Source organism: Elephas maximus, chromosome 1 (assembly GCF_024166365.1).
Source record: "Elephas maximus indicus isolate mEleMax1 chromosome 1, mEleMax1 primary haplotype, whole genome shotgun sequence".
Taxonomy (NCBI): Eukaryota; Metazoa; Chordata; class Mammalia; order Proboscidea; family Elephantidae; genus Elephas; species Elephas maximus.
The window spans coordinates 60,505,990-60,530,526 of NC_064819.1; the positions used below are offsets into that span (position 1 = coordinate 60,505,990).

General features: G+C 40.7%; 1 protein-coding gene across 2 annotated transcripts in view; it reads right to left on the bottom strand.

The window, feature by feature from the left end:
• DTNBP1 (dystrobrevin binding protein 1) overlaps positions 1–24,537 on the bottom strand; it is a 183,982-nt gene that overhangs the window by 100,346 nt on the left and 59,099 nt on the right. For both annotated transcript variants that reach the window (XM_049884328.1, XM_049884337.1), the window contains exon 6: positions 5,637–5,769. In XM_049884328.1, coding sequence (XP_049740285.1) covers positions 5,637–5,769 — 133 coding nt within the window. The remainder of the gene's footprint in view (positions 1–5,636; positions 5,770–24,537) is intronic.

The window sequence follows — 24,537 nt, forward strand, 5'->3', positions numbered from 1 at the left end:
TGGACCAAAAGCAAAGAAGTTTCCGGGATAAAATGAATGCTTCAAAGCTCAGCAGAGCAAGCGCGGTGGTCTGGGGAACATGGTTTGCGGGGACTTCTAAGTCAATTGGCAAAATAATTCTATTATGAAATCATTCTGCATCCCACTTTGAAATGTGGTGTCTGGGGTCTTAAATGCTAACAAGCGGCCATCTAAGATGCAGCAATTGGTCTCAACCCACCCGGAGCAAAGGAAAATGAAGAACACCAAGCCCACACGGCAACTAAGAGCCCAAGAGACAGAAAGGGCCACATGAACCAGAGACGTACATCATCCTGAGACCAGAAGAACTAGTTGGTGCCCGGCCACAATCGATGACTGCCCTGACAGGGAGCACAGCAGAGGACCCCTGAGGGAGCAGGAGATCAGTGGGATGCAGACCCCAAATTCTCATAAAAAGACCAAACTTAATGGTCTGACTGAGACTGGAGGAATCCCGGCTGCCATGCTCTCCAGACCTTCTGTTGACACAGGACAGGAACCATCCCTGAAGACAACTCATCAGAAATGAAAGGGACTGGTCAGTGGGTGGGAGAGAGACGCTGATGAAGAGTGAGCTAATTATATCAGGGGGACACTTGAGATTGTGTTGGCAACTCTTGTCTGGAGAGGGGATGGGAGGATAGAGAGAGAGGGAAGCCGGCAAAATTGTCAAGAAAGGAGAGACTGAAAGGGCTGACTCAAGACGGGGAGAGTAAGTGGGAGTAGGGAGTGAGATGTATGTAAACTTATATGTGACAGACTGATTGGATTTGTAAACGTTCACTTGAAGCTTAATAAAAGTTATTAAAAAAAAAAAAAATTCTAAGTGGAACCCAGTTTCTACTTCCAATACGGCTGCTGAAAAGTTAAAGTTCCTTGTCATTACTGATACTTAACAAAAGACCTTTCTTGAATCTTTTATGATCTTGGGGTTTCTAGTGTAGTGAAATTTACAAAGATATGTATTAACAATACATCTTTTTCCACTCATTTTGCTGGGTACTTTCAAATTCAAACATTCATGTCCTTCAGTTCAGGACAATTTTCTGTACAATTTATTTAATAATTTCCTCTCCCTTTCTCTATTCCTCTCTTTTTGAAGCTCCTAGTATTCAGATATGGGACTTAGTGAATTCTCTGATTTTCTCAGTATACTTTTCTCAGCCTTTTCTTCTATTCAGCATTATCTTCCAACCTTGCAGCTGAAGTTTTCTGCTATTAAACATTCTATTGTTAAGAGCTCTGTCTTGTTCTCTAATTGTTTCTTTTCTATGGCATCTTGTTCTTGTTTCATGGATACAAAATGGTCTAAGATGGCCTCATATACCCGAGGTTATTAATTACAATTTTTGTTTTTAGTTTTCTTCTGTCCCCCTCACAGTCTCTCATTCTTCTGTTATTTATTATTATTATTACTGCTTATTTTATACTTATTTTGATTCCTTTTGTTTGGAGGCTTTCCTCAATTGAATATCATTCCTCAGTTGCCTGTTCATATTTAATAAGAATGAGGCACCAAAAAGTTGATTACAAATCACGTACAGGGGTGTGGGGCTCACGGTCAAAGGGTGTTAAGATGAACACCCAGCTGTTTTCTCAGAGAACTTCTCAATTGTCTGTATCTACAAGTTTTTTTTTCTCTCAGACTCGTCAGATTCCCAGATGAACTCAGTCTTCTGCACAGAATATATAAATTTGGCTGCCCAAGTTCTGGAAGTTAGTGGGGAAAGAGGTCTAAAGAGTTTCGCTGTTTAAAATGTAAACTTCTACTTACTCCCTCTGTCTTCAATACAGTATAACATTTGTTGCTGTTAGTTGCCACTGAATCGGCTCCAACTTATGGTGATCTTATGTACAACAGAACAGAATATTGCCCGGTTTTGTATCATTTTCATGATTGTTGGTATACTCCAGTCCATTGTTGCGGCTACTGTATATTTTGAGTGCCTTCCAACCTAGGGGACTTATCTTCCAGGACTTTACTAGACCTATACTGCTGTGACCCATAAGGTTTTCACTGGCTGATTTTGGGAACAGATCCTCAGGTCTTTCTTCCTAGTCTGTCTTAGTCTGGAAGCTCCACAGAAACCTGTGGAGGTGACCCTGTGGGCATTTGCAATACCAGTGGTGTAGCTTCTAGCGTTACAGCAACATGCAAGCCACCATATTATGACAAACTGACAGGTGGTAGGTAGTACCTCTACCTGCCTACAATCTGTCTAGCATCTTCAAGTCTGGAGCTTCTTGAGTCCAGCCCCATGTCTCTTGATGAGCTAGGGCTAGGGTAATCATCTGACTGAAGAGATGATCAGGGGGTCTAACTGTCCATACCGGTACATTCAACCAATCCTTCTGTTTTCAGCACACTTTGCCTTTTAAGGTTCTTGGTGCCTTCCACTCCTGAGCCTTTCTAGAATCTGTGGTACACACCAGCTTGCTTTATGTCAGAGTTCCCCTCTACAGGACTCAAAATTCCAGCTTAGGTTTCAGCCTTCACTGCTGTGCTGTTGGTGACCACTCATCCACCACTTACCAAAAAAATTGATGACATTTCTCGTCTACTGTCATTTACTCTTTCATTCTTTTTGTTCTTTTGAGTTATGACTTTAAAAAGGCTCTTTATTACCATTTTAGTAGGGTTTCAGTATAGTGCAGAGATAAATGACTGTGTTCAATCCACTGTGTTAAATAGAAGCTCTATTAATAAAAAAGATTTTGGTATCCTTACACTAGCCTTCATTATACTCCCAATTTTGATAGCTCAAGATTGAATATAAGTAACCAAGACAGAGCTAAATATGTAAATAAAACATCTTTGAATAGTAAATGTTCTATATAATTTATTTTAAAAAATATTTTATTGTGTTTTTGGTGGAAGTTGACACAGCAAATTCAGTTCCCATTTAACAATTTCTATACATACTGGTTCAGTGACATCGTTTATATTTTCCAGATGTATCAACATTCTCATTATTTCCATTCTGGTTGTTCCATTTCTATTAATCTAGCCTCCCTGCCCTTCTCATCTTTGCTTTAGGGTAAATATTGACCCTTTGGTCTCATGTAGATCATTTTTTTTTTTTTTTTAAAAAGAGCACAGTACTCATGGGTGATATTGTTTATTTTATGAGCCAATCTGTTATTTACCTGAAAGGTGACCTCTGGGGGCGGCTTCAGTTAAAACTTTAAAGTACATCTCAGGGGATTCTCTAGTCTCTACTGGTCCAGTTTAAGTCTGGGGGGGAAAGAATTTTTAGTTTTGTTCTACAATTTTCTCTCATTCTATCTGGGACCATCTATTACATGATTTATTATTTAAAAGATATCTATGATCAATCTTCATTTGACTGAATAAAACTGCTCTACTCTCTCAATAGCCCTTTATCATTATCTCTATTTTACAGATAAGTAACTAACCCTAAGGAAGGATAGGTCAGGTTTTTTCTGGATCCACAATCAATGCCCAGGGAAGCAGCAGTCAAGAAACCAAAGGACATACTGCATTGGGCAAATGTGCTACAAAAGATCTCTTTAAAGCATTAAAAAGGAAAGATGTCACTTTGATGACTAAGGTGCGCCTGACCCAAGCCTTGATATTTTCAATTGCCTTATATGCATGCAAAAGCTGGACAATGAATAAGGAAGACCAAAGAACTGACACCTTTGAATTATGGTGCTGGTGAAGAATACTGAATATACCATGGACTGCCAGAAGAGCGAACAAATCTGTCTTGGAAGAAGTACAGCCAGGATGCTCATTAGAAGCAAGGATGGCAAAGACTTTGTCTCATATACTCTGGACATGTTATCAGGAGGGACCAATCCCTGAAGAAGGACATCATGCTTGGTAAACTAGAGAGTCAGAGAAAAAAAGGAAGACTCTCAATGAGATGAACTGACACAGTGGCTGCAACAATGGACTCAAACTTACTAACAATCGTGAGAATGGCACAAGACCAGACAGCATTTCATCCTGTTTTACATAAGGTTGGTACGAGGTAAAACTGACTCAGGGCACCTAGTGACAACAACAACGCAGGTAGAAAGCAGCAGAGAAGAAAATCAAGCTCAGGTCTTCAAAGTGTTCTCATACTAAAGAAAACAAATTGAATTTCTGTTGTTATGGATTTAATTGTATCCCCACCCCTCCCAAAGTTTTGTAAATATGGAAATAAAACCCGTTGTCAAGTCAATTCTGACTGATAGCAACCCTATAGGACAGAGTAGAACTGCCCCACAGAGTTTCCAAGAAGCACCTGGTGGATTCGAACTGCCGAGCTTTAAAATTAGCAGCCAAACTCAACCATTAAGCCACCAGGGTTTCCATATTTACCTGTAAATATGACACAGTTTGAAAATACAGGTTTTTTTGCTATGTTAATAAGGTCATGCCAGAATAGGGTGGGTTGAAAACCTAATGCCTTCTAGTGGTCCCATCAAAAGAGCAGAATAAACACACACGCGCACACACATACACACACACGGGGAAGACAGACAGACACACACACACATGGGGAAGACAGACACCATGTGAAGATCCCTCTACAAGCCAAGGAATGCCTGGGGCTACCTATAAAGAAGACCCTCTCTTGGAGTCAATGCTCTGATTTGGACTTCTAGCCTTCAAAAAATGTGAGAAAACAAATTTCTGTTCTTTAAAGCCACCCACTTATTGTATTTGTGTTATGGTAGCCCTAGGTAACTAAGAATCTGTTAATAAAAATTTCGAATTAAACCAGTAGTAATCATCTCAGGATAAGAGCATCCCTTCAATTTCAATCACATGTCTAATATCTTACTAAGCAATTAGATGCAAAGTGTTTGGGCATTTATTGATAAATATTTATTTTGTGAAGATGTTATACAGAACTATTAAATAAATTTCTACAGATACATAAATTTTTTCTGGGAAAGTTAGTCACGGTGCTAATTAATTTAAATTTCTCATCCTTGAAGTTTGTCCTAGGTTTAAAAAATGTTACAGTTCCTTTTCTTCCTGCTCTAGTAATAAAAAGAGTGGAAGTGGAGAAAGAGGAAGGAAAAAGTAGCTCTGTCATTTGCCACTTGTAGAGAATTAAGTTACGGCTCCTACTTTCTTGGAAAACTTTGCCCCTTTGCTCTGCTCCCCTCCACATTTGTATTATATTATTGTTTATATTAAATTATTACATAGTTATATTAATTAATTATATTAACTAGCTCTTTAGAACTTATCTCCATAAAACAGCAACAGATACCCAAAATTAAACCCGCTGCCACTGAGTCAATTTCAACTCACCGAGACCCTACAGGACAGAGTAGAACTGCCCCACAGGGTTTTCAAGGCTATAATCTTTACGGAAGCAGACTGCCACATCTTTCTGCCCTGGAGCAGCTGGTGGTTTCAAACCGCTGACCTTTTGGTTAGCAGCCAAGCACTTCAACCACTATTCCATCTTAGCAACAGATAAGGTACCAAAAAAAAAAAAAAAAAAAAAATGTGGAAATCTTAATATGTGCTTTACATATTGAAACCTTTGTCTTCTGTCAGTTCAAACTTATGAAGAAGAGCGTGTAACACAACACAGAAAACTTAGAGATTGAAAATGAATACCGTGGCTGATCGTCACACTCACCTCTTATTTTTCTTGTAATTTTCCAGTTGCTGGGACTGCATATGTTTGTATCTTTCTAGTTCGCACTGCCCACACAAATCCTCCAGCTGCAGCAGGTGGTTCTCCACCTCCTCAAAACTCGCCTCCAAATGAGCTGAAAGTATATAAAATAAAAAGAAACAAATGTCAAAGTCAGAATCCTTCATCATGAAGACAAGAAAAAGTGTCAAAAAGTTAAAATTTTAACCTGGTGTGATTGTCTTCACATTGCTTAATATCCTTTAGTAAACTTTCTTGTAGTATATAAAATACACCGTCCAGCATCAAGCATACTTCAAATTATCTTTTCTGAGTATATTTTGAACATTTGTCAAGATGTCGTTTTCTAAAACATTTTAAATACTCAACCAGGATGATGAAGAAACACAGTATCTTGATTAATCTAATGTTATATCTTAATGGTCCCATATTACATATGAATAACCAGTTTCAAACAATGAGAATACAGCAACTATAATTAATACAAACAATGTTGTTCTTGGGTGCCACTGAGTCGGTTTCGACTCACAGCAACCCGTATGTCCAACAGAACAAAACACTACCCGGTCCCGTGCCATGCTCACCACCATTGCTGTATTTCAGCTTACTGTTATAGCCACTGTGTCCTACCAGTTCACTGAGGGTCTTCTTCTTTTTCCCTCCCTCTCTACCAAACATGATGTCCTTCTCTGGGGACTGGTCCCTCCTGATGACATGTCCAAAGTACCTGAGATGAAGTCTCTCTGTCTTGCCTCTAAGGGGCATTCTGGCTGTACTGCTTCAAAGAGAGATTTGTTTGTTCTTCTGGCAGTCCGTGGTATATTCAAAATTGTTCAACAACACCATAATTCAAAGGCATCAGTTTGTTTTTTTTTTTTTTTTCAGTTTTCCTTATTCATTGTCCAATTTTCGCATGCAAATGAAGCAATAGAAAAAACCATAGCTTAGGTCAGGCACACCTTAGTCCTCAAAGTGACATCTTTCCTTTTGAACACTTTAAAGACATCTTTTGCAGGAGATTTGCCCAATGCAATATGTCCTTTGATTTCCTGACTGCTGCTACGAGGGCACTGACTGCTGATCCAAGTAAAATGAAATCCTTGACAACATCAATCTTTTCTCGATTTATCATGATGTGGCTTATTGGTCTAGTTGTGAGGATTTCTGTTTTCTTTATGTGAGGTGCAACCCATATTGAAGGCTGTAGTCTTTGATCCTCATCAGTAAGTGCTTCAAGTCCCCTTCACTTTCAGCCAGCAAGGTTGTGTCATCTGCATAACATAGGTTGTTAATGAGTCTCCCTCCAACCCTAATGCCACATTCTTCTTCGTATAGACCAGCTTCTTGGGATTATTTGCTCATCACACAGACTAAGCACGGTGAAAGGATACAACCCTGATGCACATTGTTCCTGACTTTAAACCTCACAGCATCCCCTTGTTCTGTTCAAACGACTGCCTCTTAGTCTGTGTACAAGTTCCAAATGAGCACAAGTAACTTCTGGAATTCCCATTCTTCGCAACATTATTCATAATTTGTTATGATCCACACAGTTGAATGTGTTTGCATAGTCCATAAACCTCAGGTAAACATCTTTCTGGTATTCTCTGCTTTCAGCCAAGATCTGACATCAGCAATGATATCCCTCATGCCACATCCTCTTTTGAATGCAGCTTGAATTTCTGGCAGCTGCCTGTCAATGAACTGCTACAACTGTTTTTGAATTATGTTCAGCAAAATTTTACTTGCATGTGATATTAATGATGTTGTTTGATAAGTTCTGCATTCTGTTGGATCAATTTTTTTTGGAATGGGAAGAAATATAGATCTCTTTTTCCAATCAGTTGGCCAGGAAGCTCTCTTCCAAAGTTCTTGGCATAGATGAGTGGAAGCTTCCAGCGTTGCACCCCTATGTTGAAACATCTCAATTGGTATTCTGTTAATTCCTGGAGCCTTGTTTGTCATGAATGCCTTCAGTGAAGGTTGGACTTCTTCCTTCCATACCTCCTGAAACGTCTGAACATTGCCCAATTCTTTCTGGTACACTGACTCTGTGTATTCTTTCCATCTTCTTTTGATGCCTCCTGCATCATTCAATAATTTCTCCATAAAACCTTCAATATTGCAAGTCGAGGCTCAAATTTTTTCTTCAGTTCTTTCAGCTTGAGAACTGTCGAGAGAGCATATTCTTCCTTTTTGGTTTTCTAACTCCAATTCTTTACACATTTCATTATAATACTTTACTTTGTCTTCTCAAGCCGCCCTTTGAAATCTTCTGTTCAGCACTTTTACTTCATCATTTCTTCCATTCACTTTAGCTACTCTACCTTCAAGAGCAAGTTTCAGGGTCTCTTCTGACATCTGTTTGGGCCTTTCTTTCTTTCCTGTCTTTTTAATGACTCTTGCTTTCTTCATGTACAATGTCCTTGATGTCATCCCACAGCTCATCTAGTCTTTAGTCATTATTGTTCAATGAGTCAAATCTATTCTTGAGATAGTCTCTAAATTCAAGTGGGATATACTCAAGGTTGTACTTTGGCTCTCGTGGACTTGTTCTAATTTTCTTCAGCTTCAACTTGAACTTGCATATGATATAAGCAACTGATGGTCTATTCTACAGTTGGCCGCTGGCCTTGTTCTGACTGATGATATCAAGGTTTTCTGTTGTCTCTTTCTGCAGATATAGTTGATTTACTTCCTGTATATTCTATCTAGTGAGGTCTACGGGTATTAAAAAAAAAAAAAAAATCCATTGCCATTGAGTAGATTCCAACTCACAGCGACCTTATAGGACAGAGTAGAACTGCCCCACAGGGTTTCTAAGGAGCACCTGGGGGATTTGAATTGCCGACCTTTTGGTTAGCAGCCGTAGCTCTTAATCACTACGTCACCAGGGGTTCCTCTACAGGTATAAGTCATCATTTATTTGTTGAAAAAAGGTATTTGCAACAAATAAGTCATCGGTCTTGCCAAAATTCTATCATGCAACCTCCACATTGTTTCTATCACCAAGGCCATATTTTCCCACTACCGATCCTTCATTTCCAGCTTTTCCATTCCAATCATCAGTAATTATCAATGCATCCTGATTGCATGTTTGATCAATTTCATTCTGCAGAAGTTGGTAAAAATCTTCAATTTCTTCATCTTTGGCATGAGTGGTTGGTGAGTAAATCTGAGTAGGCGTCATTATCTTAGTTAATTAGTGCTGTTACAACATAAATAACACAAGTGGATGGCTTTAACAAAGAGAAATTTATTCTCTCACAGTCTAGGAGGCTAGAAGTCCGAATTAAGGACTTCTAGCTCCAGGGGAAGGCTTTCTCTCAGTCTGCTCTGGGGGAAGATCCTTGTCATCAATCTTGCCCTGGTCCAGGAGCTTCTCAGGCTCAGGGACCCCGGGTCCAAATGACATGCTATTCTCTTGGCTCTTGTTTCTTGGTGGTATGAAGTCCCCACGTCTCTCTGCTGGCCTCTCTCTTTTATATCTCAAAAAGAGATTGGTTTAAGACACAACCTAATCTTGTGGATTGAGTCCTGCCTCGTTAACACAACTGCCACTAATCCCACCTCATTAACGTCACAGAGGTAAGATTTACAACATATAGGAAAATCACATCAGATGACAAAAGGGTAGGACAATCACACAATACTGGGAATCACGGCCTAGTCAAGTTGACACATATTTTGGGGGAAACAATTCAATCCATGACAGTCATATTAACTGGTCTTCCTTGTAGGCATATGGGTATTATCCTATCACTGACAGTGATGTACTTCAGGATAGATTTTGAAATGTTCTTTTGGATTATTAATGTGATGCCATTCCTCTTCAATCTATCATTGCTGGCATAGTAGACCATATGATTGTCTGATTCAAAATAGCCAATACCAGTCCATTTCAGCTCACTGATACCTAGGATATTGATCTTAATGTGTTCTGCTTCATTTCTTTTTTCTTACTGAACTTCAGATGAAGGTTTACGGAATAAACCATTTTCTCATCAGTCAGTGCACACATTGTTGTAAGACATTGGTTGACAGCCCCACGACATGTGAATGCTCTCCCTTCTCAACACTGGGTTCCCTATTACCAACTTCCCTGTTCTCTCCTACCTTCCAGTCCCTGCCCCAGGGCTGGTATGGCCCTTTAGTCTTGTTTCATTCCATGGGCCTGTTCAATCTTTGGATGAAGGATGAACCTCAGGAGTGAACTCATTACTGAGCTGCAAGGGTGACTGGAGGCCATACTCTCAGGGTTTCTCTAGTCTGTGTCAGGCCAGCAAGTCATCTTTCTTTTTGAGTTGGAACTGTGTTCTACATTTTTGTCCAGTTCTGTCTGGAACCCTCTATTATGACCCCTGTCAGAGCAGTCAGTGGTGGTAGCCAGGCACCATCTAGTTGTACTAGACTCAGTCTGGTGGAGGCGGTAGTAGATGTGGTCCCTTAATCCTTTGGACTAACCTTTTCCCTGTGTCTTTAGTTTTCTTCATTCTTCCTTGCTCCTGAAGGGGCTGGACCAGTGGGGTATCCTAGATGGCTGCTCACAGGCTTTTAGGACCCCTGATGCTACTCACCAAAGTAGAATGTAGAACATTTTCTTTATAAACTGTTATGCCAATTAAGCTAGATATTCCCCGAGACCATGGTCCCCACAACCCTGAGCCCAGCAATTCAGTCCCTCAAGGGGTTTGGATGTGTCTACAGAGCTACCACAGCCCTGTCTTGTACAGATTGTGCTGGTTTCCCTGGTATTGTATACTGTCTTACCCTTCACCAGAGTTACTACCTATCTATTGTCTAGTAAGTGTTTTTTCATCCCCACTCCTCCCCTCCCTGGTAACCATCAAAGATTGTTTCTTTCTGTACATAAGCCTTTTCATGAGTATTTATAGTGATCTCATTGACATATCTCACTCTGCATAATGCCCTTCAGATTCACCCATGTTATGAGATGCTTCACAGATTCATCATTGGTCTTTATCATGTAATACTCCATTGTGTGTATGTACCAGTTTGTTTATCCATTCATCTGTTGATGGGCATCTAGGCTGTTTCCCACCTTTTTGCTATTGCAAACAATGCTGCAATGAACAATGGGTGTACATGTATCTATTCCTGTGACGACTCTTACGGTATTTCTATCTCTAGCTTTCTATGGAAGTACCATATCGTTTTCCAAAACGGTTGTATCATTTTGCATTCTCACCAGCAGTGCATAAGAGTTCTAATCTCCCTGCAGCCTCTCCAACATTTGTTATTTCCTGTTTTATTGATCTGTGCCAGTAATGCTGGGAGTGATTTTGATTTGCATTTCTCTGATGGCTAGAGATCGTGAGCATTTCCTCACATGTCTGTTGGCCACCTGAATATCTTCTTTGGTAAAGTGTCTGTTCATTTCCTTTGCCCATTTTCTAATTGGATTATTTGTCTTTTTGTTGTAGAGGTGTTGGATTTTCTTGTAGGTTTTAGAGATCAGACCTTTGACTTGTAATAGCCAAAAATTTTTTCCCAATCTGTAGGTTCTCTTTTTACTCTTTTTGTGAAGTCTTTTGATGAGCATAAGTGTTTAATTTTTAGAAGATCCCAGTTATCTAGCTTACCCTCTGGAGCTTGTGTGTTGTTCTGTTTCAGTTTTGACAGCTTTCAGTTCTCCTAGATTCATACTTCGTATGCACTGCTCCTATTATTAATGGATGTTTGCAGCTGTTTCTTCTTATTTTGAGTTGAGACACTTCAACAAGTGAAGGTCCCGAAAGTTTAACTCCATCTACGTCATTAAGGTCGACTCTACTTTGAGGAGGCAGCTCTTCCCCAGTCATCTTTTGAGTGTCTTCCAACCTGAGGGGCTCATCTTCTGGCACTATATCAAACAATGTTCCGCTGCTATTCATAAGGTTTTCATTGGCTGATTTTTTTAGAATTATATCGCCAAGTCCTTCTTCCTAGTCTGTCTTAGTCTGGATGTTCCACTGAAATCTGTCCACCATGGGTGACTCTGCTGGTATTAGAAATACCAGTGACGTAGCTTTCAGCATCACAGCAATATGCAAACCACCACAGTATGACAGACATACGAGTAGTAGAATACAAATTATAATGAACACAATTTCATATTTGAGATTCTAAGCTCTTTTAGCACTTGTTTTGTCTCTAGCACACTATATACATAAGTTGTCAAGGCACCGTCCAAAAACCAAACCCACTGCCGTCGACTCATAGCGACCCTAGATGATACAAAAAGTCAGTAAGCACAGGTCCCTGGGCTAGTTGGTGGGTTAGTGGGGAGGGTTACAGCTTGCTCCACCGTGCACTTTTCTTTCATTACTCTGCCTTGAGGCCACCAAACGAAAACCAAACCCACTGCTGTTGAGTTGAGCTTTTAAAACATTCAATACCAAAGCGTAGAAAAATTAATTCAGTGCCTAACCTAAAGTCACATAGGTAGTGAAGGGCAGTCAGGAGTCAAAACTGAGTCCCTTATACCACAAAGACCTCCAATGGAGAGAATGCTAAGTAAACCAAGACTTCAGTGGTAAGGGGCAGGACTGGTGGCTTTCTTGTACAATGGGAAAGTTTAGGTATGAAAGCTCTTACATAAAGCTCATACAGCATCATAACTGTTTACGAAACACCCACTACATATGCCAGCCACTGTGCCAGACGCTGGGATAGGAAGATGTAGAAGACAGTCCTGTGCTCAGGAACGTACAGTGGAGGGGAGGGTTCTCACTAACAATACAGCAAGATAAAGCCAGGCAAGATGTGCTGCAGGAACTTGAAGGAGGGGAGTGGCATCTAACATAGATGAGGATGAGCGGAAGCCTGAGCAGGAGAGGGACACCCGAGTCTGGGAGAAACAGCAATCCGGGTGAAGAGAACAGCAGAGGAGTAGCCAGGCGCTCTCCATCCCAGTTTCTCTCACACAGGCATCACTCGGTTACAATGCTCTGACTGCCTCAGTCAGCTGCTAACTTTTCACAGAGTCTAAATTAGCTTTCACAGCGTCCGGGTTAGAAGCAAACTCTTTGAATTTCAACAAGCAACTCTGGATTAATTAAGATGCAAGTTCTTACCTATTTGTAACTAATCTTTGAACTAAAGATCTATTAAATCCAGGAGCATTGTGAAGGGGCTGTTTGAAGTGCTGGGAGGTGTGTGTGAACTCTCCAGCCGAAGGCTGCTTACCCACTGTGACCTAGCTTAGATGGTCAGGGACGAGCTGACCAGAACCCGACCAAATGAAGAGGAAGATGTTTGACACCGTGAGCTGGTATAGATTGTGCGAATTGATGGCTTGCTCTGGACTGGACTTTGCTTATGGATGCCAAGTGCTTAAAGTTCCAACTGAACAGGAGACTCTTCAAGATCAAGGAACATGCTTGTCTCCTCAGAGTGCTGGTTTGACAGGGACAGGCAATTTAAACACTGGCTATTTTTTTTTTTTATATAAAATATGGGGAGATAAAGGCATGAAGTAGCTGGCTAACACACTTTCGTGGGTGTACTTAAATTCAAAATGAGGGGGAAAAGGGAGCATTCGCACTGAATGGACCCTCGTTTCCTGATGGGTCTGGTGAAGACATGGTGGGGGAAGATGTTTATAGGATTATTTGACCCAGCTGTGAGTGCTGAATGTTAACAGGGTTAACTGTGATTATAAAAACTGTAATTGTAGAAGCAGTAGCTGTGAAAGGGTTTGGACTAAGAGGGAGGCACTGCTGGACTGAAGTACAGTGGCCAAACCTAACGTCCATTAAAGGTTCTGCTCTGCTGATACCTCCTGAGGCTCAGAGCAAGGAAATAAACTTCTCTCAGTTAAATTTTATCAGATAACAGAAAGGATGAAGCTGAGATGACTTTCGGAGAACCTGACCAGATCAGATGGAAACCTGCAGCAGACCTGAATGGCTGGTCCCTGAGTAACCTCATCCTTAGGACTCTGCACTGCAGGACTAATTGTTAATGACTGTTTTGCACTGGTAAAATGATTGGGAGGGGGACGTTATCCTCCAAGTATGAAAGAACCATGGCTAGAAAAGCCCAGGTGTGCCATGGATCACTTCTGTGTGGCCTTTCCAGTCATAGTCTTAGAACTTCCACCCCAAGAGATTGGGCGGGACTGTGCAGATATGGCAATTGTGACCCACCAAGGGTACTGGTCAGTTTTGCCATTCGCCGGACTTGAAATAAGCCACCCCAGAGGCAGGGAAGAGAACATACCACCACCAACGAATAACAGCCAGGAGCCAGCGTGTTCTTTGGGCCTGGGATCCCTGCGTTGGGAACCCCTGGGACCAGGAGACAGAGAGAGAGCGAGCTGTAACCCTGAAGACAGTGAGAAGCAGTGGCAGGAGAGACCCAGCAAGAGAGATCCGGCAGCAGGAGAAGGCATGGTGGACTTCCCAGCCCAGAGAGAGAGAAAGCTGAGTGTCTTTGGGCAGAGGCCTAGGGCGAGGGAGAGGTGTGCCTGCTAGCACGGCTGGGAAGAGGCTGTCCTGATGAAAGAACCATATCCTGAGTGTTCCAGAAGCTGAATCGCAACTGTTACTTCCCTAATAAACCCCATAATCATGAATATGGTCTGTGAGTTCTATGTGGCCATCACAATGAATTATCAAATGCAGGAGAGAAGTATAAAGTGCTGTGGGAGGGACGGTTGGTATTAGAGTTGGTCAAGATGGTGGAGAGAGAAAGCAAGTCTGACTGACTACTGCCTTACAGGAATCAGCCCTAGGCTGTCGATCTTGATTCTCCTTCCCCCTTGTGGGGTTGGAGGAGGTCAGACACCACCCCGACGACATTTTTACAAGCATTCGCATTTTCTAATTTTGTCTTAAATTTTAAAAGGGTAGTGACTGCCCTTCACTGCCTGTGTGACTGAGACAGAGAAGAGATGCAGCTGGCTGAATTAAATAAGGACTACATTTCAAGGCCCTGTGTGCTCGACCAGCTATAATTAAACCTAAACCTAAGTGCAGACCACCATATAACTTTTACTGCTGGCACCCAAAAACTACTTGTCTTTAACAAACTAAGTGCTTAGACAAGATAAGGGGCTACATTTCAAGGCCCTGTGTGCTTGACCAGCTATAAATTACTGATAATCTTCCTGAGTTGTTCTTTCAAGGCTGCACCAGGTGCTGAGCATGCGCAGTAAAGATCAACGTGGCCTATGGATGACCTTCCACATGAGACAAACATGAGCAGGGACCCCTCGCCGGGGCTCAAACCAAGATCCAGAGGCATCGCGCATGCACAACATTCCAGAATAAGTCCTGTTTGACATCCCAGCAGCTTTTGTGACAGACTTCATCTTGGTTCCAGCAACCTGTCAGGAAGTCCATCTTGAATTCTAACTGCACGTGCATTTGATTTTCATAATCCCTCCCCTGCTCCTAGAAATCTCCGCCCATCTAATGAATAAAGATGATGCCTCCCCCCGCACCTGGAAAGTTTTATAAGCCCTAGGGAATCCTTTGTTCACTGAGAGACTAGAGACTAGCATAGGTGGAAACCCCTCACACTCCCTCCCTTGAGAGCCTTTTACTTTCTGTCCCTAATAAACCTTTGTTCGTGTGGAACCTCTGAGCCTCTCCGGTCATTCTTGGTCAGAAGAAGGTAAGAACCTAGGCAGGGCTTAGTCCCAAGCTGGGAAGCCTTGCCCTGTAACATGACTTTAGGAAAGGCACCGAATTTTAAAAATTCGCATCCTCCCTTCTACACAGAAGGTAGAAGGTGGGGCCTATGGCTTAAAGGCCTAGTTTTTTTTTTTTTAATAAAATTTTGCTGAAAAGTAAAAGTGTGATAACAAGTAGTTTAGCACTCCAAAGACATTTCAGGTACTGACTTTTATTGTATCCATGTACCACTGTAAGCCATTGGTAAGTCTGCCAAAGGCAGATAAAAATAATGTAGTTCAAAACAGTTTTAAATCTACCTCCAGAGACCACATGAAACGGCTAATATATGTGATTGTGCAAAGCCCAACTGAAACAATTAAATATGCAAAATCTAAATATTAATGAGTAGTTATATACGAAATTTTTAATAACGTCATAAATGGTACATAAGGAATTTATGTGGGGAAAACAGGTAAAATGATGTTATTCTGTTAGATTATTTTTCGTTATTTTATTAAATCGAAAAACGACTAGGACGCTTAGCCTGGGAGCTGGTGCTCCTGGCACTGAAAGAGCAAATTCAGCTCACTTTGCTATAACTGATCTGACAGGGTCTTACAATGTACAAAAGGTGATCGGAGTTAATCGGATTATCGAAAAAGCTACTTTACTTTGATTATGGATAAGAACCAGAATAATTTAGTTTAATATGGAATCCATTAACTCTAAGCTACTTGGCTCCTTCAGTGCATGTATGTTATCCTTAGCACATAGAGGACTGGCTAGGAGTAGGGCTTTGAAGGGCAAGCATGGATGGAAGCCCAGCTCTGCCCCTTACGGAGAACAGCAGAAGAGATGCTTCATCTGTGAGACAGGGGCTAAGGATACAATAAGCCAAAGTATGTAAAGCACCTAACTTAGCATGTGGCAGCAAGTAAACAATTAATGGTTGAATTAATATTTTAAAAAGCACAGAGAAAAAATTTTATAGATTAAATTTTATAGAAGTCATTTAACACGAACAGTTTTCCTGACCAATAATGATCATGATGTAATAAACACCACCTGTGGAGCTGGGACTCAGATCAAAATATCAGTAACATTTTCATTTTTTTCTGACAAACTTAAATATTTGTAAATTATATTCAAGCCAATGTTCTTGAATATAAGACCCCCTATATTCTTTTTTTTTTTTTTTATAGGTGAGGGAAGAGCCCTGGTGGTGCACTGGTTAAGAGGCCAGCTGGTAACCAAAAGTCTGGCAGTTTGAATCCAGCTGCTCCTTGGAAACCCTATGGGGCAGTTTAACTGTCCTATAGGGTCAGAATTGGCAACAGGGAATCAAATTTGTTTATAGGTGAGGGAAGGAGCCCTGGTGGTGCAGTGGTTAAGCACTCAGTTGCTAACTAAAAGGTCGGTGGTTTGAACCCACCATCTGCTCTAAAGGAAAAAGGTGCGGCAGTCTGGTTCTGTAAAGATTACAGCTTTAGAAATCCTATGCGGCAGTTCTACTCTGTCCTACAGGGTCACTATGAGTCAGAATTGACTTGATGGTAATGCGTTTACAGGTGAGGGGGATTAACCTTCAAATGATTTTTCTAAAAAGAAAATACGTCATGTTGTTGTTGTTAGGTACCGTCGAGTCGGTTCCGACTCATAGCGACCCTATGCACAACAGAACGAAACACTGCCCGGTCATGAGCCATCCTTACAATCGTTGTTATGCTTGAGCTCACTGTTGCAACCACTGTGTCAATCCACCTCCTTGAGGGTCTTCCTCTTTTCTGCTGACCCTTTACTCTGCCAAGCGTGATGTCCTTCTCCAGGGATTGATCCCTCCTGACAACATGTCCAAAGTATGTAAGACGCAGTCTCGCCATCCTTGCCTCTAAGGAGCATTCTGACCACACGTCTTCCTAGACAGATTTGTTCGTTCTTTTGGCAGTCCATAGTATATTCAATATTCTTCGCCAACACCACAATTCAAAGGCGTCAACTCTTCTTTGGTCTTCCTTATTCATTGTCCAGGTTTCACATGCATATGATACGATTGAAAATACCATGGCTTGGGTCAGGCACACCTTAGTCTTCAGGGTGACATCTTTGCTCTTCAACACTTTGAAGAGGTCCTTTGCAGCAGATTTGCCCGATGCAATGCATCTTTTGATTTCTTGACTGCTGCTTCCATGGCTGTTGATTGTGGATCCAAGTAAAATGAAATCCTTGACAACTTCGATCTTTTCTCTGTTTATCATGATGTTGCTCATTGGTCCAGTTGTGAGGATTTTTGTTTTCTTTATGTTGAGGTGTAATCCATACTGAAGACTGTGGTCTTTGATCTTCATTAGTAAGTGCTTCAAGTTCTCTTCACTTTCAGCAAGCATACAGTCACAGAGTCAACAATTACTTTATATTGAAAAATACATGTTCTTCTTACCTTTTTCATTTTTAGATGGACCAGTGGCAACTGTCATTATATTCTAGCTCAGTTGGTTGACTACAGAGCTAATGAGACCAGGAATATGAATAAATTTGATTCCAAGGCAGGCCAAATGACTTCTCACAAAGGAATTCTGTTCCAGGTACAAGTTGTGTTTGCCACCCTAGTCACTCCTCCGTTAGTAACATGGGGGCCAGGTGAAAATATGTGAATGGTGTGATATCAACCTGGAACCATTAACGAGAAACAAACCACACATCCTTCTGAACAGGCCAGCAGCACCATGGCATTGTGTAGAACAGGAAAGTTAGACTAAAAATGCTTGGGGACAGTCCTTTTGTTTCCTACTATCAAAGCGACATTTATGTTCGCCCCTTTAAAAAGTTTCAAAGGCTCCTCAGTACTTTCAGAATCAAGTTAAGAGCCTTAAACTTAGCATTAAATACCTATTGCCCTCTAGCCATTGCCTACTCTTAGAATCTCACTGACTCCTATTTTCCTTCACATATTCTACATTACAGCAAGACAGGGCCACTCACCATTCCTAAAGGAGTCCCCACCTTCCTGACTCCTTGCCTTTGCATATCCCTGCAATGCCTCTGTTTGCCCCCTTGCCCAGGCCCAGGCTATCTCCTCAGGCTCAGGTCAATGCTATCCCTCTACCCACAGGGCTCGCTTCCTCTTCTGAGTCTCCACAGACCTTTGAATTCCACATATGGCTGATACAACTGACGTTATACAGTGATTTGTATAATATCATCTTCCTCAAGAATTAGTAAGGGTCTCAAGGATAAAGGATGTATTTTATGCACCTCTGTATCCCTCATACCTATTCCATTTAATTCAATTAAGAAATGTCTGCTGACTGGGGAAGTCAGCACAACTTGACCAAGGCAAAGTCATGGAAGCTCCATAGACACATCCAAACTCTCCTGAGACACCAAATTACTGGGCTGAAGGCTGGGGACCATGGTCTCCGGGGACATCTAGCTCAATTGGCTTAACAGTCTATAAAGAAAATGTTCTACATCCTACTTTGGTGAGTAGTGTCTGGGGTCTTAAAAGCTTGTGAGCAGCTAAGATACTCCATTGGTCCCACTCCATCTGGAGCGAGGGACGATGAAGAAAACCAAAGACACAAGGGAAAGGTTAGTCCAAAGAACTAAGGCACCACAACTACCACAGCCCCCACCAGACTGAGTCCAGCACAAGTAGATGGTGCCCGGCTACCACCACCAACTGCTCTGCCAGGCGTCATGAGAGAGGGTCCTGACAGAGCTGGAGAAAAAGATAGAAAAAAATTCTAACTCACAAAAAAAGACCAGACTAACTGGTATGACAGAGACTGGTGAAACCCCTAGAGTATGGCCCCCGGACACCCTTTTAACTCAGTACTTAAGTCACTCCTGAGGTTCATCCTTCAGCTAAAGATCAGACAGGCCCATAAAACAAATAATAACACGTAGCTCAACCATGTACACAAGACTAAATGGGCACGCCAGGCCAGGGGCAAGGACAAGATGGCAGGAGGGGACAGGAAAGCTGGACGAATGGAAATGAGGAACCCAGGGTCAAGAAAAGGAGTGAGTTGACACATTGTGGGGTTGGCAACCAATGTCAAGAACAATATGTGTACTAAATGTTTAATGAGAAACTAATTTGTTCTGTAAACCATCAAAAGCACAATAAAAAAATAAATAAAATGTCTGCTGACATTCTATCACTCTAAAACTTAAAAAAAGAATCACCAAGAAAGCAAATCTGTAATTCATGTTTATCTAATATTAACAGATCATGTGACATTTTGTAAAAGAGTAAATTAAACATGGACAGAGAAATGAGAAAACATTAAACGATAGGATCATACTTTATTAGTAGTCAAACCAGACCGTATTACCAGTGAGCTAAAGCAGTAGAAGCTACGGCAATTTTTCATTTTAAGTTTTAACAGGCTTGAAATCAGTAGTAAAATGTAGAATTGTACTAATAAAAATAAATTTTCTTCTTTTCTTACATTAAAAACTCTTAAAAGAGCTCTTTAAATAATATTATTAAATTATGAAATTATAAGAGCTCTTTAAACAATATTATTAAATTATAAATATAAAAAATATAAATATTATTAAATTAAATTATATATTTTTTTATAATTGCAAGCATATATGCAATGTGTATTTTGAATACTTACATTCAACTTAAATTGGCAGAAATGTAATTTCCCTGTCACAACCTACTAATTTCCTATTACAAAACAAATCGCAAATATGAGTAAATTCGGTAACCAAACTTAGAATTCATGTACGTGAAACACGAGCAGGTGTCTGTGGACACAAATACTCCTTTACAAGACACTCAAACCGCACCGTTTCGCTCACTGTAACAACAGCATATGTCTCATTTAGTGATCAGTGGGAGAGATAGGTGGAATTTTATTATGACAATCCACTTGGGATTGGCTGACAGCTGTGCACAAAGGAGCTTCACAAATCTTTGTGAGGAGACTGTCCCAGAGGAGGACTATGTATGGAATTTTCCTTTGTGCCGTTTGTTTCAATACATATTATCTGCAGAGTAACCCCTGACACAGAGAAAGAAGATACACACCAAAATTAATTATTTCACACTTACTGAGTACTTCTCTAACAAAATAATTAGCCTTAAGAAACAAAGAAATCTTCTTGGGCTGCAAACCCACAGGTCACAGCGGCCAGGTACTAAATGACTACAAGATTCTCCAGCTGCTTAAGTTATACTTTTATGGTAAAAAAAGAAACGTTAAGAGATGTGTTACTTGCAAAAGCCATTACAGAACAAATGAGATCTATGTAGTATACTAAAAGGTGTCTAACGAGAGTCAGTGTACCTCTTGAAAGATCCAATCTCAGAAAGTAACCTGGACTGTAGGATAATCTTGTTCACAGAACACTACTAACAGTCTCCCTGATAGATACCCTCTCAAATTTTGTACAGGAGAAAACAAAACAGTAGCGCATCAGGTTGGGTCAGATCAAAACGAAGATGCTAACTCAGCAATACAGTTGTCGTTCTCTCACATCACTGTTATCTCCAAAGTAACAGAACCTTCTGTTCTAGATGAAGGCAACAGTCTTTTTAAAGTAGTCCACACTTCATAAAAGTCATAGAATGCAAAAAAAAGACAAGCACCTGACATTTCAAACATCAATAAAGGCGTGGGATTAGACTACCCTCTAGTGGAAGCTGAAGAGAACTTAATAAATACTTTTCAGACATCTCTTCCCAGTTTTATGAGAAAATGCACAGTGATCATGTCCCAAATTAAGAAAGTACACAGAATGTGGATGAAAACATTCCACTTCACCCTTACATACTTTCTGCCAATGTAGAGAATACGACGCCACTGTTCATCCAATCACATTTAATGCTGTGGTCTGGCATCCTAAACTATTTTGCTGTACAAGCTCAATTGCGTAAAACCGCACCCAGACTCTCCTGTAGGAGGAGAACGATGCCTTTGTAACGCTGGAAAGGCTAGTGAGGCTCCCACCCTGAATCCTGATCCAGATGCCCAGTCTCGTTCACCAGTGCTTCCCTGGGCCTATCCATGGCGCACAACGCACAGCACACAGCACACAGCAGAAGTCTCTGCAAGGTGCCTCAAGTTTTACCATCTCATTTAATCCTCCAACAACCCTGTGAGCCAGGTACTCCCATTATCTTCATTTCCCTGAAGAGGAAACTATAGCTGGGAGCCATTAAGAAAACTGCATGAGGTTTCAACAGCCAGGAAGTAGTGGAATCAAGATGCAAACCCAGGTGATCTGAGTCCAGAGCTCTTGCTTTGCCAGTCCCCAGTGTAACGTTATCATTTCTTTTTAAAATGACAAACCTGACTAGTAATTATCAATTAAACAGGCTTTGGTAAGCCGAGTGATATGCCAAAGGAAAACAACATGAATGGATTACCCGTTCTTACTTAACAGTTCCCGAGGGGCCAGGTAGCCTGTAGTCATATTCATTAAGCCACGGGGTAACATAGCTAAAAGCATCATCAAAATTCCAGGTTGATCACGTCGTATAAATCCTTTACTCTTTAATAACGACAGACTCTCTAGAGAGCAATAAAAGACCAAAAAAGGGAAGTGGCCTGGAAAATGGGGGGATTGACTGAATATGGTATCAGATGTGACAGTGAAAGGGTATAAAGTTCAATGAAGTTACGGGAATTCTGTAAATGTAGGCTGGTTACAAGTTTCTTCTAAGTTGTTTTTAGTTTTTATTATTGTTTGACTATCTAAAGCTTTAGAATATTACATCAAGGTATTTAGGCAATGATAGGACATATTTTGAAGCTACCAAAATAAAAGTAAAGAATCCAGCAGTATATGAGTAAACATTTAAAACTTTAAGTGCTTCCAATATACTAAGAATAATGAATAAACTCATTAAAATGGATTCATAAAGTGCATTAATGATATTGATATATGTTGATACAACCCCATCATATTTGCTTCAAAATGCTTTCCTGTTGCAGAGAATAAGAATATCAACATGGATTCCACAAAGCTTAAAATGCTTAGCCAGAAGTTTTGGTTCCAGAACATCTTTCTATGAGCTTACTCGAAGCCAGCTAATACTGTCACTGCTGTGGTTTTGTGCTGTCAGTCGATTCTGACTCACAGCAACCCTACTGGACAGCGTAGAGCTGCCCCTTAAGACTCACAGGCTGTAAGCTTTACGGGAGTAGATCGCCAGGTCTTTTCTCCAGAAGACCAACTGGTAGGTTCAAACCACAGACCTTCCAGTTAGCAGCCGAGCATTTAACCACTGCACCACCAGGGCTCCTTCAACAAATGCTGGGCCTTTAGAATTCCTAGTTTTGACCTGTTATCTTCTAAAGATAGTAGTCATCAGTAAGGCAAATAACACCAACAGATTAAAACCCAAAGGCAGCATGTATTTTAAGTGCTAATGGATAATTCATATTGGCAATACATATAAAAACTAACTGTATAGATTTCAGAGATATCTTATACGCAATCTAGGTCCCTGGGTTACCCAAAAGGAAGAAAGGCCTGGAATCTGCTTTTGTAAAGATTACAGCCAAGAAAACCCCGTAACATAAGCCAAAGTTAACTTGAGGAAGATGTGTTTGGTTTTTTGTTTGTTTGTTTCTAACTAATCTGAATTAACCTTCCAAACAGAGCTCAATATAAACTAGACGTAGACTAGGAAAAAACATTGTTTCGAGTATTTAGAAGTGACTACCCAGGATAGTAATTCAGAAAACGCTTCAGCTTTAATTTGCCTTTAGCTACAGAGCTGTTCTCAGATTAGTAAAGACAGATAATTCAACATTTGGGAAGCACATCCCATTCGCTTAAAAAGTCAAAATGCAGTTTCTAAGGAGGAAGGTCACGTATCACACTACATATCAAACCTTTTTCCAGGATTTTAGAATCCCAAACGGCAATGGAAATGCAATACATTCTATTTTAAGAAAGAGAAAGACTGCATCTCCTAAGTAGGATTAACCATGAAAATCATTAGAACTGTGGCAAAAATGCAATTAATTAGCAGAGTGGTATTAAACAAAGAACAACTATCTATAAACAAGTTACTCTCAGGTGGGAAAAAAAAGCAGGGAGGTTATTGTAGGAAAGTATCTAAGCCTCTGCAAAGCAATATACAACAAATAAAAAGCAAGCGACTCAAAGGGATACAGGATAGAAAGCTAAAAGAAGGTGGCGAAAAAGAAAATTCCAAATATTTTGGAGGCTATTTATATCAGTTAGTTATCCAAAGCTTGAGAAGAATTATTCCTACATCCTCAAGAGGGAAATAATGCAGAGAATAACCACGGCTATTTTTCACATCTTTTCCATGTCTTACCTTCAGAAATAACAGAACACAGGCCCCACAAGGCACTTGTAACAGTCAGGTGGCTTTATCAACATAGCTTATGCAAGATATTGTCCAAAGGCCTATTAGAGCTGCCATCCTAACTGCCCCACCCTCATTGAGGATGACATCCCCTAGGCTGGGATCCAGAATCCATATCTTAGCAACTCTGTGACGCAGAGTTAAGTCACATTCTTTCCAAGCCTCGGTTTTTTAATCTGTAAAGGGGGTATAATAAAAGCTACTTTTGTAGGGATGTGAGGTTTAAAGATGTTTATACAGAACTTAATAATCTCTAACACAGTAAAAAACCCAGCTGCCATTTCATCGATTCTGACTCATGGTGACCCCATGTGTTGCAGAGTAGAACTGTGCTCCATAGGGTTTTCAAGGCTGTGACCTTTGAGCAGATTACCAGGCCTTTCTTCCAAGGCGCCTGGATTCAAACTGGCAAGCTTTCAGTTAGCAGCCAAGCGCTTAACCATATAGCAGGTGCTCAGTTAAAACAAACCAACCAACCAGTTGCCATCGAGTCAATTCAAATTCAAGGCAACCCCATGTGCTGCAGAGTACAACTGCGCTTCACAGGTTCTAAAGGCTGTGACCTTTGAGAAGCAGATAACTGGGCCTTTCTTCCAAGGAGCCTCTGAGTGGGTCTGAACCGCCAACTTTTTGGTTAGAAGTTGAGCGTTACCCATTTGTGCCACCCAAGGACGTTCCAAATACCATGTGCGTATTTTATCCACACCACAAAAACTGTTCTATGATTTGATAACTACTTGCTCCGTAAATAATTTTGGTTTGTTTCTAATAAGGTAATACTGAAAAACAGAAATAGACGATAGGGTCAGATTATTAGCTCAAGAAGAGTTTATCTCCTGTGTAGACAGGTCCTACTTCCTACTTCACTGAGATCTTAAGCTTGGTTAAAAAAATACCA